Raw genomic sequence first — 17,106 nt, 5'->3', positions numbered from 1 at the left:
GGCAGCCTTTATTCTATCAAAAACCAGTTCATGGCCCAGGAAAGGCAACATGGAAAAACATTTTAACATAATGTTCCAAGAAAAGCTATTTAAAATGTATTCTAAAGGTTCATGTCTAGGGTAAAGTACTATGAACTAAATTATTAATTACTTTAAGAAGAAACAGGATTATATTTATGTTGTACTCAGAGTGATAAGACCTTCAGAAAACTCAGGATACAGACGTGCTGTATTAGTTACAGAAGCCAGTCTATGATTGTTGGAGGAAGGGGAGGAATGACACATAAACATCACAAATCTATTAACAGAGAAAAAAAATCTATGTAAGCTTTGAATCTGTTTCCTAAAAAAATCACCAAAAATGGTCATTTTTTAAAATACTCTTAAACCATAAACATTTTAAACAGGTTAAAAATGAATTATTCAATGATTACCTGGAGATGCTCCTAGCCTGTTGCTCTGTTAGGCCGAGCTCTTCACTGGAAACTCCATCTTTTGTTATAAGGTCATTGATAATGTCTGCAATATCAGTCAGTTCACTCATCTGGAGTGGATCTACCGAAACACTTCATTCCCAAATGCAATATGAGAAATATAAATCAGTATCCACAACTTACTTATATTAAGCAAAAATAAGCATTTAAAACTACACTCTCCAAGAGCATAAATGAACAAAAAAAAAAGATAAGAATATAACTAATTTCATTCTATTGCTTTAATCTCATTAATCCTCAGTGGAAAAGCATAATCATCAGTAATTGACAACTTCATATGTACTCTCAAAGGAGCAAAAGTAAGGCCTAGAAGACAGCTTCTAATCTGTCCTGCCTACTGCAATTTAATACATATGCACTAAAACAAAATGCAGCAAATACTCTACCTACCTACTCTAAAACAGTAAGAAAGATACAACATAACAATCATCAGTTTCTTAAAAGATCCCATTCCCAATGGGAATTACATTCCTTTAATCCACAAAAAATATATAGTGTAAAGTTTACATACATATGAACAACAAAATTTCCAGAACATATGATTTGTACCTAACTGCAAGTAAAACTACAAATTAAGATAGTTACCTTTCAAATAATTCATCACTGTTATTCACACCTTAAAAAAAAGAAACATTACTATCAATTAAAATTTCAAGTTAGTTATTTTTTTCTATTTTAAATTATTAGCCTGATCTAGAAATTATATGTCCAGAAACTGAAATATTTTTAAACCTCCATTTGGTGGTAAATAGTGTCCACATTTTAAGATTACCTCTCTATCCAGAGCAGTCTGAACAATACATATTAGGAGGTATAATCTACTTTGCTTCATATACAGTTTAGAATACTAGTGTGATTTATTAAAAAGGAAACAAAAAAACTTTTGATGATCTGAAAGGAATACTTTGTAGAAAGCATCTAATTTAATCCCAAAAGCCTTTACATGGAAGAACATGACTCAAAGGATGATTTCTAAACCTTGTCCAGTATTAATAACATGTCTTTAAAGCAAAACATAGCCTTTTCAGCTTTCTGTTTAACCTCAAAGAGAACTGAGTTAACAGAGAGAAAAGTATCCCAACATCTCTTCTCAAAAACATTTCCTTAAGATTTTCTTATACTAAGATAAACCCACCTTGCCTCTATAACTGAGACATCCCCATGTTTTTAATATCAAATAATTTTGCTTTCTTAAGCACATTTTTTGTTTTTTAATCCTCACATCAAGAATTTCACATTATCTTTGGTCTCTGAGTCTGGTCATTTGTGAGTTCTTCAATAATGGTGTAAGTATAGACTTGTTTATATAGTTGCAAGTCATGTCTGACCCCAAGAACTGTAACCTCTCCGCCCAGGCTCCTCTGTCCATGGGATTTCCCAGGCAAGAATACTGGAGTGGGTTGCCATCTCCTTCTCCTGGGAATCTTCCTGACCAGGGATCGAGCCTGCATCTACTGCAGCGGCAGGCCGACTCTCTACCCCGTGACACCAGGGAAGCCCTAAGTGTAGACTAATCAGATATAAAAGATCTAAGAAATGAACCATTTTGATAAAATGATTCCTTTTATCAAAAGGCAGAAAAGTGTTAGAGTCAAATAACAACTTTTAAAAGTAGTTACGTAGGAAGATTCTATCCTTCATTTTCAAAGCACCTTTGGATTTTTTCCTTTGGGATGGCCTTTATAATTTACTAACACACACAACAGATGAGCTTCATTCCTTGATAGTCACAGTTCCTTTTTGAAAAAATGCCAAACAGTGCACTCAGCCTAATCATTGACTTCACTTATTAGAAATATTGATAGGTCTTAAAGTGCTCAAAAAACTCAGTCTTCTTTCTTAACTTTCTGGTGGCCTGTGAAACTGTCAGGGATTCACTGTTTCTTGAAAGTCCCTTCACCAGAGGCTGCTTATCCGCTTCCCTCACTGGGTGGGGTGGGCTCCTCCTGCTCTCTGATGGATGACATTTCTCAGGCTGGTCCTAAGCATTTCCCCATTTTCCATCAATATTAACTATATAATTAGGGAAAAGGCTCTTCTGTTTTTTATCCTAAACCTCTCAGCAAGCTCTAATTGCTTATCAAAAGCTAGGTCCTAAATATGATATGAATATCGCCTGAAATGCTACATCTGGTTGAAGGTGCTCTAAGAGTTTGACATTAAGACCTGGTGATATCCTTGCTCTTAGTCTGACAATGCTAACCAGCCATTTGCGTTCTCCTTCTCCACCCATGCCATCCACTTAGTCAGTGAGTATCAGTTCAGTTCAGTCACTCAGTCATTTCCGACTCTGCGACGCCGTGAACCGCAGCATGCCAGGCTCCTAGTCCATCACCAACTCCCAGACTTTACCCAAACTCATGTCCATGGAGTCAGTGATGCCATCCAGCTATCTCATCCTCTGTCGTCCCCTTCTCCTCCTGCCCTCAATCTTTCCCAGCATCAGGGTCTTTTCCAATGAGTCAGCTCTTCACATCAGGTGGACAAAGTATTGGAGTTTCAACTTCCAATGAACACCCAGGACTGATCTCCTTTAGGATGGACTGATTGGATTTCCTTGCAGTCCAAGGGACTCTCTCAAGAGTCTTCTCCAACACCACAGTTCAAAAGCATCAATTCTTTGGCATTCAGCTTTCTTTATAGTCCAATGCTCACGTCCATACATGACCACTGGAAAAACCATAGCCTTGACTAGACGGACCTTGTTGGCAAAATAATGTCTCTGCTTTTTAATATGCTGTCTAGGTTGGTCATAACTTTCCTTCCAAGCAGTAAGGGTCTTTTAATTTCATGACTACAATCACCATCTGCAGTGATTTTGGAGAAAATAAAATCTGCCACTGTTTCCACTGTTTCCCCATCTATTCGCCATACAGTGATGGGACCGGATGCCATGATCTTAGTTTTCTGAATGTTGAGCTTTAAGCCATCAGCTGCCTGTTCAGAATGTCTCATTTCTTCTCCTTTCCCACAACACTGCTCAGACCCTCATCACTGCCCAGGTCACATTAATTTAAAAGTTCACTAACTGACCTAGACCTCCATCCTAGTCTTCTTCCAAACCTCTCCTGCTCAAAATTTGTCAGCGATTCCCAAGTACCAAATGTAGTTTAAACTTCTCAGATACAATCAGAATCCACTAAGGCCTCTTTAACTACATTTCTCAATTCTCCCTTCCATAAGAGGAAAGAGGAAAGATACTGGTGACCAAGAGCCTATAGGAATCAAACAGATTCTCAGCTAAATGCTTTATATACAGTAATTAATCTTCACAACAACTCAGGGAATAAAAATGATTATCTGCATATGATGATCACTGAAATATGAACAGAATCTAGAAAGAGTTTAGAGAAAAAATACAAAGCTTAAAAACAGCTTAATAGTTTTTATTTAAATAACAGCAATGCCATTTAAAAATAGCATTTCTAACTGCTTATATAACTTTAATAATGGTAATAAAACATATTGCAAGCATTCAATAAAATCACCCTTATTGACCATAAGTATCTGAGGGCAAAAAAGGTATTTCAAGGCCACCATTAGAGTTCCAACTGTGATACGTAGTATGCCCTGCTCTATGACACAAAATATCACTTAGGACTAAGGAATAGCATTTTGAACTGTCAGCTCTAAAAGAAATAGAATGAACAATGGCCCTGAATTTCTCTAAGCCTCAATATTCTGAACTGTAAAATGGGAGAATGGTAGCTAGATCACAGGTCAGGCTTACACCAGGGTCAACACACATAAAACAGTGATGTCTGGCATGTGGAAGAGGCCCACAAAGTCACAGTCATTATTCTGTTTCCAAATCAAAACTCTTAAAATTGACAGAGTTTGAATTCCTCAATTTTTATAAAAATCAAATAGCATAGTATTATAGTATAATATACCAGTGTAATACTATAATGTTTCAGTTGTTATGTATTTAACGGGGCTTCCCAGGTGGCGCTCGTGGTAAAGAACCCAACTTGGGTTTGAGCCCTGGGTCGGGAAGATCCCCTGGAGGAGGGCATGGCAACGACTCTAGTATGCCTGCCTGGAGAATCCCATGGACAGAGGAGCCTGAATTACACAGAGATACGACACATCTTGTGGAGGAGGCAATGGCACCCCACTCCAGTACTCTTGCCTGGAAAATCCCATGGACGGAGGAGCCTGGTGGGCTGCAGTCCATGGGGTCAATAAGAGTCGGACACGACTGAGTGATTCACTTTGACTTTCACTTTCATGCATTGGAGAAGGAAATGGCAACCCACTCCAGTGTTCTTGCCTGGAGAATCCCAGGGACAGGGGAGCCTGGTGGGCTGCCGTCTATGGGGTCGCACAGAGTCAGACACGACTGAAGAGACTTAGCAGTAGCGGCAGCATGACACATCTTGTAGACTATCTTATGAAAGTGACACGATAATGTAGTACTTCATGTACATGGCACAATTTTTAACTTTCTTTTCCCTGAAACTTATGAATATCGCAATGGCTTCACAAATCCTTCACAACTATATTCCCAGTAAAGTAAGTACTCTTCAGTAACAGTATCTTGGAAAATAAGAGTAAAGGAAAAAAAGTTAAGAACAATACCAAGAGAAGTCACATTCTGGTCACTGGAAAGGCTGACGGCTGAATGAGCCGAAGGAAGCACATAGGTCTTCTGGCAAGGGTAAGTTTCTGTTACTGAAATCTCTTCTTTGTCCCTCTGATCTTCTTTATTCATATAAGTCAGGAAGTGCATTAATCCAGAGAATATATATTACAATAAAAAGAAAATAATGATAATGGGAAAAAAATCACATGGAAAAGACATTATTCTGGTAACTTTCTTACTGCATAATAAAATAATTTAATACAGTATTAAGTTTAAACTGTCTCATAGTAAGAAAATTTATTATCTACTACTAAATTTATTATCAACTTCAGAAAACACAACAGATGGAGCTGCAGTGAATAGGCCCATTACCTGTATAAAACAACGAAGAAATGGTGAATTAAAAAAAAAGCATACACAACCAATCAAACTTGTAAATAAAATAAGTCTCCTGGTGTCATAAAATAAAAAGGAATTCAAATCTGGGCACTAAATGGACAATGCTGCTGGTATAGCCCGAGGAGGAACAGGAGACCTGGTTCCTGCAGACACAGTGAGAGGAAGTGAGAACGCTGAAGGACAGTTCTGTCCATAAAGTGGGGATAAGAAAAATTCTGCCCTAGAGAAACAGCAAACTTTTTTATCTCCCTGGGTAGTGGATGGGAAAAAAACAAAAGTTAACTCTGAGAAAACAGACACCCACCCCTGTCTTGCTATACTACAGGCAGGTGTGGGATCTGAATTTATACTATCTATGTGGTACAGCAACTCCAAGCCAAAAAAATGATCATAAAACCGTGTCCCCACTTTTTTCTACTTCAGTAATAGCAAGAAGAAAATAACAAAATCATGCCAAAGAAAAAATACACAACCTAACAGAACTATCCCGCTAAATAAGCTCCGTATAAAAAATTACAACTCACACAAAAGAATAAGCAGCCCAGAGCATCAGTATACACATCTGACAACTGAAAATATGCAAACACAAAATAAAATAATCTGAAAGGGCATAAAATATTACTAAAATGATTAAACTGATAAAATAAGGTATAGAAACCACAGTAAAAGAAAAGGACAGTACATCCAAAGAACAGAGAGATTTGAAAAAGAAAGAAATCTTCTGGACATTAAGAAGGTAGTCACCAAAATTAAAATCCTACAGCAAAGAAGACACAGCAGGAGAGAGAATGAGTGGACTAAGAGAAAGAGTTCTAAGGAAATATTCTGGAGCACATCATTGAGAGAAAAGGGAGACCCTGAGGGTGGTTAGGAGACAGGGAATAGACTGAGAAGTCCCAGCACACCTCTAACAAGAGCTTTAGAAAAAGCAATACTCCAAAAGAAACCAGGTAAGACTTCCCAGTGTTAAAACTGCAAATTAACAAGCCATTCCTACTCCCATATAGAATAAATAGAAGGAATTATACACCTAGACACACCGTTTCAACATGCAAAATAAACCAAAAATAAAGATGAAAACTGTAAAAGTGATCAGAGATAAAACAACAGCAATTTAGACATCGCATGGGTATTATACACTCAGCAATTAGAAATGTCAATGGAAAAATGGAATAATAGCTTAAAAGACTGAGGGAAAGATAAGCAGCAACCTAGCATTCTGATCTCAGCTGTAAGCCATCACTCACACACTGCAGTAAAATTACAACTATTTTCAAAGACTGGGAGAACTGGCTACTGACAGACTCTAGTTGAAAGAACTAATACAGGAAGGAGGAAGGAAACAGTCCTCAACGAAGTGGATGCAAGCAGCAACTCTGGCAATAACCGCACAAAACAGAAAATGCCAGACTGCACCTTGGGGAATGATGACAAGGATTATTTGATGAAACCTGTGTTTTTGTTTAATATACTTATTTTTTACATATGTACATCACTCAGTTTACAATGTTTTTGAAAAAAAGAAGCGACTGAGGGGAAATAAATTGGCAAACATGCTGATAAATTCAAATTAGTACAGACATATAGAAATAAAAGACAAAGGAGACTAAGTGGGCAGGTTAAAAACAAGGTACAGATCTAAAATATTAGAAAACAGTATCAGAGAAGATGTGAAGAGGCATGTGTGTATGTGTGCAGAGTCATGTGCAAATCTTTGCAAACCCATGGACTGCAGCACGCCAGGTTCCTCTGTCCAAGAAATTTTCCAGGCAGCAATACTAGAGTGGGTTGGCATTTCCTCCTCCAGGGGATCTTCCTGGCCAAGGATTGAACCTGCATCTCCAGTGTCCCCTGTATTAGCAGGTGGATTCTTTACCACTGAGCCCCTGGAATACCAGTGTTAAAAGCTCTAACATAAGACCTTATGTTGCTTGTGAGGTAAATATATTCATCTCAACACTCAATTCTGAATGTTGAAAATTGAAGAATATGTCCTAAGGGAATAAAAATAGAATGTATAATTTCTGAACAAATAGAGGGGGAAAGAGTGGATACAGAAAACTCAATCCAATAGAAGGAAAGAAAAAAGGACAAAAAGTACACAAAAGAGAGAGTAAACAGGAAGCACAAAATAATAGAAGTAAGCACAAATGTATCAGTAATCACAATAAATAACTGCTTATATCTTATAATTAAAACACAAAGTATGTAATTATTTGAAGAATGAAATCTAGCCATATTTGCTGAACACATCTATAACACAGCCACTCATCTTGAAAGTAAAGGGATGTCTAATGACAGGAAATAAAGGGAACAGAAGAACGTAAATGACACCACAGAGACGCAATTAACAAAATGTAGACCCTGAAAAATACTTCAGGACTAACAACCAAGTTTCTTCAACAATAAACTAGAAGGGGAAAAAGAGAGAAAAAAAGAGGAACCCAGAAATTAAAAGAGAATTATAAGCCATCAACCAAATGCCATGTATGGACCTTATCTGGACTCCAACTAGACCAAATAAACTATTTTTTAAAATGAGCCAACTGGCAATAGTTGAACACTTATTAGGTACATGACAATATCAAGACTTTTTTAAAAAAAGAGGTGATAATATTGTTATTATTTTTAAAGTAGACCTTGTCTTTTAGAGAATGTTAAAATACTTATGGATAAAATAACGTGTTGTCTGGAATTTGCTTTAAAATAATTCAGGAAAAGGTAGAAAGCGTGGGTGGGATATATAAAAAGGACTGGCCGTGGGTTGATGCTTGTAAAGGTGATTGTTGGGGACATGAAGGTTAATTACACTATTTTGTCTTCTACTGAACTATGCCGGAAACGTACCATTAACATTTTTAATAAAAAGTATCAAAAAAGATATACCTAAATAGACATTTCTCCAAAGAAGACATAAAGATGGCTAACAAACACATGAAAAGATGCTCAACATCACTCATTATCAGAGAAATGCAAATCAAAACCACTATGAGGTACCATTTCACGCCAGTCAGAATGGCTGCAATCCAAAAGTCTACAAGTAATAAATGCTGGAGAGGGTGTGGAGAAAAGGGAACCCTCTTACACTGTTGGTGGGAATGCAAACTAGTGCAGCCACTATGGAGAACAGTGTGGAGATTCCTTAAAAAACTGGAAATAGACATGCCTTATGATCCAGCAATCCCACTGCTGGGCATACACACTGAGAAAACCAGAAGGGAAAGAGACACGAGTACCCCAATGTTCATCGCAGCACTGTTTATAATAGCCAGGACATGGAAGCAACCTAGATGTCCATCAGCAGATGAATGGATAAGAAAGCTGTGGTACATATACACAATGGAGTATTATTCAGCCATTAAAAAGAATACATTTGAATCAGTTCTAATGAGGTGGATGAAACTGGAGCCTATTATACAGAGTGAAGTAAGCCAGAAAGAAAAACACCAATACAGTATACTAACGCATATATATGGAATTTAGAAAGATGGTAACAATAACCCTGTGTACGAGACAGCAAAAGAGACACTGATGTATAGAACAGTCTTATGGACTCTGTGGGAGAGGGAGAGGGTGGGAAGATTTGGGAGAATGGCATTGAAACATGTAAATATCATGTATGAAATGAGTTGCCAGTCCAGGTTCGATGCACGATACTGGATGCTTGGGGCTGGTGCACTGGGACGACCCAGAGGGATGGAATGGGGAGGGAGGAGGGAGGAGGGTTCAGGATGGGGAACACATGTATACCTGTGGCGGATTCATTTTGATATTTGGCAAATCTAATACAGTTATGTAAAGTTTAAAAATAAAATAAAATTAAAAAAAAAAAAAAAAGATATACCAGGCAAAAGCAAACAGAAATGGACATATTCAACAAAATTGACTTTGAGCCTAAACAACATTATTGAGAATAAAGATAGTCATTACTTAATAATATTTTACTCAATCGTGTCCGACTCTTTGCGACTCCATGGACTGCAGCACGCCAGGCTTCCCTGTCCATCACTAACTCCAGGAACTTACTCAAACTCATGTCCATCGAGTCGGTGATGCCATCCAACCATCTCATCCTCTGTCATCTCCTTCTCCTCCTGACCTCAATCTTTCCCAACATCAGTTCAGTTCAGTTCAGTTGCTCAGTCGTGTCCAACTCTTTGCGACCCCATGAATCGCAGCATGCCAGGCCTCACTGTCCATCACCAACTCCCGGAGTCTACCCAAATGTATGTCCATCGAGTAGGTGATGCCATCCAGCCATCTCATCCTCTGTCATCCCCTTCTTCTGCCCCCAATCCTTCCCAGCATTAGGGTCTTTTCCAATGAGTCAACTCGTCGCATGAGGTGGCCAAAGTATTGGAGTTTCAGCTTCAACATCAGTTCTTCCAATGAATGCCCAGAACTGATCTCCTTTGGGATGGACTGGTTGGATCTTCTTGCAGTCCAAGGGACTCTCAAGAGTCTTCATAGCACCACAGTTCAAAAGCATCAGTTCTTCAGTGCTCAGCTTTCTTTATAGTCCAACTCTCACATCCATACGTGACCACAGGAAAAACCAGAGCTTTGACTAGACGGACCTTTGTTGGCAAAGTAATATCTCTGCTTTTTAATATGCTGTCTAGGCTGGTCCTAACTTTTCTTCCAAGGAGCAAGTGTCTTTTAATTTCCTGGCTGCAGTCACCATCTGCAGTGATTTTGGAGCCCCCCAAAATAAGGTCTCTCACTGTTTCCATTGTTTCCCCATCAATTTGCCATGAAGTGATGGGACCAGATGCCATGATCTCAGTTTTCTGAATGTTGAGTTTTAAGCAAACTTTTTGGAATGGGTGAATTTAACTCACATGACCATTATATCTACTACTGTGGGCAAGAATCCCTTAGAAGAAATGGAGTAGCCATCATAGTCAACAAAAGAATCCGAAATGCAGTACTTGGATGCAATCTCAAAAACAACAGAATGATCTCTGTTCATTTCCAAGGCAAACCATTCAATATCACAGTAATCCAAGTCTATGCCCTGACCAGTAATGCTGAAGAAGCTGAAGTTGAACGGTTCTATGAAGACCTATAAGACCTTCTAGAACTAATACCCAAAAATGATGTTCTTTTCATTATAGGGAACTGGACTGCAAAAGTAGGAAGTCAAAAGATACCTGGAGAACCAGGCAAATCTGGCTTTGGAGTACAAAATGAAGCAGGTCAAAGGCTAACAAGAGTTTTGCCAAGAGAACACACTAGTCATAGCAAACACACTCTTCCAACAACACAAGGGAAGACTCTACACATGGACATCACCAGATGGTCAATACTAAAATCAGACTGATAATATTCTTTGCAGTCAAAGATGGAGAAGCTTTATACAGTCAGCAAAAACAAGACTGGGACCTGACTGTGGCTCAGATCATGAACTCCTGATTGCCAAATTCAGACTTAAATTGAAGAAAGTAGGGAAAACCACTAGATCATTCAGGTATGACCTAAATCAAATCCCTTACAATTATACAATGAAAATGACAAATAGATTCAAGGGATTAGATCTGATAGACAGAGTGCCTGAAGAACTATGGACAGAGGTTTGTGACACTGTACAGGAGGCAGTGATCAAGACCATTCCCAAGAAAAAGGAATACAAAAAGGCAAAATGGTTGTCTGAGAAGGTCTTACAAATTGCTGAGAAAAGAAGAGAAGCTAAAGACAAAGGAGAAAAGGAAAGATATATCCATTTGAATACAGAGTTCCAAAGAACAGCAAGGAGAGATAAGAAAGCCTTCCTCAGTGATCAATGCAAAAAAATAGAGGAAAACAATAAGATGGGAAAGACTAGAGATCTCTTCAAGAAAATTATAGAGATACCAAGGGAATATTTCATGCAAAGACGGGCACAATAAAGGACAGAAATGATATGGACCTAACAGAAGCAGAAGATATTAAGAAGAGGTGGCAAGAATACACAGAGAACTGTACAAAAAAGATCTTCATGACCCAGATAACCACGATGGTGTGATCACTCACCTGGAGCCAGACATCCAGGAATGTGAAGTCAAGTGGGCCTTAGGAACATCACTATGAACAAAGCTAGTGGAGGTGATGGAATTCCAGTTGAGCTATTTCAAATCCTAAAAGATGATGCTGGGAAAGTGCTGCACTCAATATGCCAGCATATTTGGAAAACTCAGCAGTGGCCACAGGACTGGAAAAGGTCAGTTTTCATTCCAATCCCAAAGAAAGCCAATGCCAAAGTACGTTCAAACTACCACACAATTGTACTCATCTCACACGCTAGCAAAGTAATGCTCAAACTTCTCCAAGCCAGGATTCAAAAGTACGTGAACTGTGAACTTCCAGATGTTCAAGCTGGATTTAGAAAGGGCAGAGGAACCAGAGATCAAATTGCCAACATATGATGGATCATCAAAAAAGCAAGAGAGTTCCAGAAAAACATCTACTTCTACTTTATTGACTATGCCAAAGCCTTTGACTGTGTGGATCACAACACACTGGAAAATTCTTAAAAAAGATGGGAATTCCAGACCACCTGACCTGCCTCCTGAGAAATCTGTTATGCAGGTCAAGAAGCTACAGTTAGAACTAGACATGAAACAACAGACTGGTTCCAAATCGGGAAAGGAGTATGTCAAGGCTGTATACTTAATGATAAAACAGATAAAATTCAAGAAAAGTAACCATCATTAACTATATTCATTTTACAACATAGCCTAAACTACATAAGATATACCCATAGCCTGAAGCACATAATATATACCCAGTTGAATGCAGAGTTCCAAAGAATAGCTAGGAAAGATAAGAAAGCCTTTTTAAGTGAACAATGCAAAGAAATAATAGAACACAACTCAAAGGGAAAAACTAAAGATCTCTTCAAGAAAACTGGAGATACCAAGGGAACATTTCATGCAAAGATGGTCATGATAAAGGACAGAAATTTTAAGGACCTAACAGAAGCAGAAGAGATTAAGAAGAGGTGCATAGAATACATAGAAGAACTGTACAAAAAAGTCTTAATGACTTGAATTACCACAAGGCTGTGGTCACTCACCTAGAGACAGACATCCTGTAGTGTGAAGTTAAATGAACCTTAGGAAGCATTAGTACAAACAAAACCAGTGGAGGTGATGGAATTCCAGCTGAGATATTTCAAATCCTAAAAGCTGATATTGTTAAAGCGATGCACTCAATATGTCAACAAATTTGGAAAAGCCAGCAGTGGCCACAGGACTGAAAAAGGTCAGTTTTTATTCCAAACCCAAAGAAAGGCAATCCCAAAGAATGTCCCAACTACCAAACAGTTGCACTCATCTCACATGCTAGCAAGGCAATTCTCAAAATCCTTCATGCTAGGCTTTAACAGTACGTGAACTGAGAACTTCCAGATGTATAAGCTGGATTTAGAAAAGGCAGAGGAACCAGAGATCAAGTTGCCAACATTCACTGGATCATAGAAAAAGCAAGGGAATTCCAGGAAAATATCTATTTCTGCTTCATTGACTACACTAAAGTCTTTGACTTTGTGGATCACAACAAACTGTGGAAAACTCTTAAAGAGATGGGAATACCAGACCACCTTATCTGTCTCCCTGAGAAACCTGTATGCAGGTCAAGAAGCAACAGTTAGAACTGGTTCCAAATTGGGAAAGGAGTATATCAAGGCTGTATATTGTCACCCTGCTTATTTAACTTATATGCAGAATGCATCATGTGAAATGTCAGGCTGGATGAAGCACAAGCTGGAATCAATATTGCCGGGAGAAATATCAATAACCTCAGATATGCAGATAACACCACCCTTATGTCAGAAAGCAAAGAAGAACTAAAGAGCCTCTTGATGAAAGTGAAAGATGAGAGTGAAAAAGTTGGCTTAAAACTCAACATTCAGAAAACTAAGATCATGGCAACTGGTCCCAACACTTCATGGCAAATAGATGGAGAAACAATGGAAACAGAGAGAGCCTTTATTTTGCGGGGCTCCAAAATTACTGCAGATGGTGACTGCAGCCATGAAATTAAAAGATGCTTGCTCCTTGGAAGAAAAGCTATGAGAAAGCTAGACAGCATATTCAAAAGCAGGGATATCACTTTGCTGACAAAGGTCTGCATAGTCAAAGCAATCGCTTTTCCAGCAGTCATATGTGGATATGAAAGTTGGAGCATATAAGAAGGCTAAGTGCCAAAGAATTGACTCTTTTGATCATGGTGCTGGAGAAGACTCTTTGAGAGTCCATTGGAAAGCAAGGAGATCAAACCAGTCAATCCTAAATGAAATCAAACTGAATATTCACTGAAAGGACTAATGCTGAAGCTGAAGTCTGAAAGTTTGGCCACCTGATGTGAAGAGCCGACTCATTAGATAAGACCCTGACACTAGGAAAGATTGAGGGCAGGAGGAGAAGGGGGTGACGACAGAGGATGAGATGGTTAGCATAATCAACTCAATGGACACGAGTCTGAGCTAACTCTGTGTGATAGAGAAGAACAGGGATGCCTGGCATGCTGCAGTCCATGGGGTGGCAAAGAGTCAGACATGAGCTGGTGACTGAACAACAACAAAAAAACAAGTACATAAAGAAACATTTAACAGAATTCCAAAGAGAAATAAACAATTCCAAATCATTGCAGGTAATTTTTAATGCGCCCTTCTGAACAGTATAATTTAGAAGTCTGACTATAATATATGTGTATGTGACTACACACACACACACACATCTCCTACATAAACAGAAAATGCTCACTCTTTTCAAATAAACAGAATATTTACAAAAACTGACTATATATCCTAAGCCTCAACTGAAATTTTAACAAATATCTAAGAGTGATATAAATTGGAAGAACTGATGCTGAAGCTGAAGCTTCAATACTTTGGCCACCTGATGCGAAGAACTGACTCACTGGAAAAGACCCTGATGCTGGGAAAGATTGAAGGCAGGAGGAGAAGGGGATGCCAGAGGATAAGATGGCTGGATGGCACCACCGACTCAATGGACATGTGTTTGAGCAAGCTCCGGGAGTTGGTGATGGACAGGGAAGCCTGGTGTGCTGCAGTCCATGGGGTTACAAAGAGACAGACACGACTGAGCAACTAAGCTGAACTGAAGAATGATATTATCATACACTCATCTAATCACAATACAATGAAACTGGAAATAAATTACAAAAATATAGCCCAAGCCCCATAATATTTGGAAGCTAAAAAGTCTTTTTATGAGCTGAAGAATAAATCTTAATATAAATTGAATACCACCAAAAGATATAACAGCAGCACCCTTATCTGGGTCCTTGAATAAACATGTTCAGCCTCAAATGCATTTATTAGAAAAAAACAAAGTATGAAGTTAGGAAAAATCCCACAAAGGAAGCCTCCAAGAGCAGAAGAAATAATAAAGCTAAAGAGTAGAAATATGTGAAAAAGAACATTAAGAAACAATAAAGAGAATCAATAAACCAAACCCCGTTTTCTGGCAAAATGTATTAAACTGCTGACTAGACTAAATGAAAGAAAGAATATAGATACTAACAATCATAGATATAGTAAACATTTAAAAAAATACCCAAATTCTCATTCTTAAAATAAGAAATGCCAAAGCTTAATAACTTCACCGTTGCCAGGCCACTGAACCTGAACTTCAGGCTCCGGCTCCTCTGATGACCGCAGGCAGACACCACCTCAGCACAAGATCTGTGATTCTCAGTGGTCACGCAGCCAGTGGTGCGGAGTCACATAACCGCGGTCCAGCCCACACTGCCTCATTCTGGGGCAAAGGCCAGAGGAGGTCACGGCATCAGCTTCTCAGGAAATAAACTGGCCTGAGGTGGGGGCCCATTATGTTATCACAAAATGAATCCTCATCTAAAAATAAGGGGACCGATGGCTTCAGCTCACATAAGAAGACTATTTCTGGCACACATACATCCTTCCCAAGAAAGGCTTCAGTCCCACCCTGGACCCCTCACAAACCTTCTTCAGAAATGCTAATGGTTTTTGAAGGGAATGTTTTTTCAGATTCAGGGCCAGAAGACAGTTCAATGGGACCCACAGGTTCAACCTATAGAAAAACATACACCACAAAATAATGGTTACAAATTTTATAGTCTGATTATTTCAAAACACCATAAATAATTTTACATAGGTTTTTCATATTTGCATTGGAAGAATGCAAATATGAAAGATAAAAGAAGAGGATTAAATCCAATATGAGTTAAATGGTGAGGTTTTTTAAAAGAGGAGTACATTTTTACTTATTTTGTATCTTAACCAATTTAACCTTTTAAGAAGCTCAGGAAAACTGCATCACAAATTTTAGAATGGGGAGGAATGTTAACTGCCATCAAGACAAAACTTTCCCTTTTATTTACACAGTTCACCTTTATTTTACTCATTTTTTAATTGAAGTATAATTGACTTACAATGTTATATTAGCTTCAGATGTATACTACAGTAATTCAATATTTTTATACACTACTCACCATATAAAGCTACACAACATTATTCACTATTTTCCCTGTGCTGTACATTGTATCACTGACTTATTTTTACAATTGGTAATTTGTACCTCTTAATCCCCTTCACCTATTTCACCCATCTCCCACCCACCTCTCTTCTGGCAACCACTGGTTTGTTCTCTGTGTCAATGAGTCTGTTTCTGTTTTGTGTTTCAGATAGTCTCTTCAGCAAAAAGTCTTGGGAAAACTGCTGCTACTGCTGCTAAGTCGCTTCAGTCGTGTCTGACTCTGTGCGACCCCATAGATGGCAGCCCACCAGGCTTCTCTGTCCATGGGATCTCCAGGCAAGAACACTGGAGTGGGTTGCCATTTCCTCCTCCAATGCATGAAAGTGGAAAGTGAAAGTGAAGTCACTCAGTTGTGTCTGACTCTTAGCGACCCCATGGACTGCAGCCTACCAGGCTCCTCCGTCCATGGGATTTTCCAGGCAAGAGTACTGGAGTGGGGTGCCATTGCCTTCTCCTGTTGGGAAAACTAGACAGCTCCATTTAAAAGAAGGAAACTAGACCATTTTCTTATTCCGTACACAAAATAAACTAAAAACTGTCTGTTGCTGTTTTTCAGTTACTAAGTTGTGTCAAGGCTGTATATTGTCACCGTGCTTATTTAACTTATATGCAGGGTACATCATGAGAAACGCTGGACTGGAAGAAGCACAAGCTGGAATCAAGATTGCCGGGAGAAATATCAATAACCTCAGATATGCAGATGACACCACCCTTATAGCAGAAAGTGAAGAGGAACAGAGTGAAAAAGTTGGCTTAAAGCTCAACATTCAGAAAACGAAGATCATGGCATCTGGTCCCATCACTTCATGGCAAATAGATGGGGAAACAGTGGAAACAGTGTCAGACTTTATTTTTGGGGGCTCCAAAATCACTGCAGATGGTGACTGCAGCCATGAAATTAAAAGACGCTTACTCCTTGGAAGGAAAGTTATGACCAACCTAGATAGCATATTCAAAAGCAGAGAGACATTACTTTACCAACAAAGGTCCGTCTAGTCAAGGCTATGGTTTTTCCTGTGGTCATGTATGGATGTGAGAGTTGGACTGTGAAGAAGGCTGAGCGCTGAAGAATTGATGCTTTTGAACTGTGGTGTTGGAGAAGACTCTT

At 38.7% G+C, this 17,106-nt stretch overlaps 1 protein-coding gene across 11 annotated transcripts in view; it reads right to left on the bottom strand.

The window, feature by feature from the left end:
* CPLANE1 (ciliogenesis and planar polarity effector complex subunit 1) overlaps positions 1-17,106 on the bottom strand; it is a 116,902-nt gene that overhangs the window by 21,864 nt on the left and 77,932 nt on the right. For 8 of the 11 annotated variants that reach the window (XM_055555261.1, XM_055555258.1, XM_055555259.1 and 5 more), the window contains exons 44-47: positions 15,446-15,533; positions 5,076-5,198; positions 1,080-1,110; positions 435-566 (exon numbers count right to left, since the gene is read on the bottom strand). In XM_055555261.1, coding sequence (XP_055411236.1) covers positions 435-566; positions 1,080-1,110; positions 5,076-5,198; positions 15,446-15,533 — 374 coding nt within the window. Of the gene's footprint in view, positions 1-434; positions 567-1,079; positions 1,111-5,075; positions 5,199-13,784; positions 15,338-15,445; positions 15,534-17,106 lie in introns of those variants that run through there. The other 3 variants (XM_055555254.1, XM_055555257.1, XM_055555262.1) reach the window with 3 other exon arrangements.

This window comes from Bubalus kerabau, chromosome 18 (assembly GCF_029407905.1).
Source record: "Bubalus kerabau isolate K-KA32 ecotype Philippines breed swamp buffalo chromosome 18, PCC_UOA_SB_1v2, whole genome shotgun sequence".
NCBI classification, from domain to species: Eukaryota; Metazoa; Chordata; class Mammalia; order Artiodactyla; family Bovidae; genus Bubalus; species Bubalus kerabau.
The sequence above is the reverse complement of the archived record's forward strand: the minus strand, read 5'-3'. Positions and strand labels throughout refer to the sequence as shown.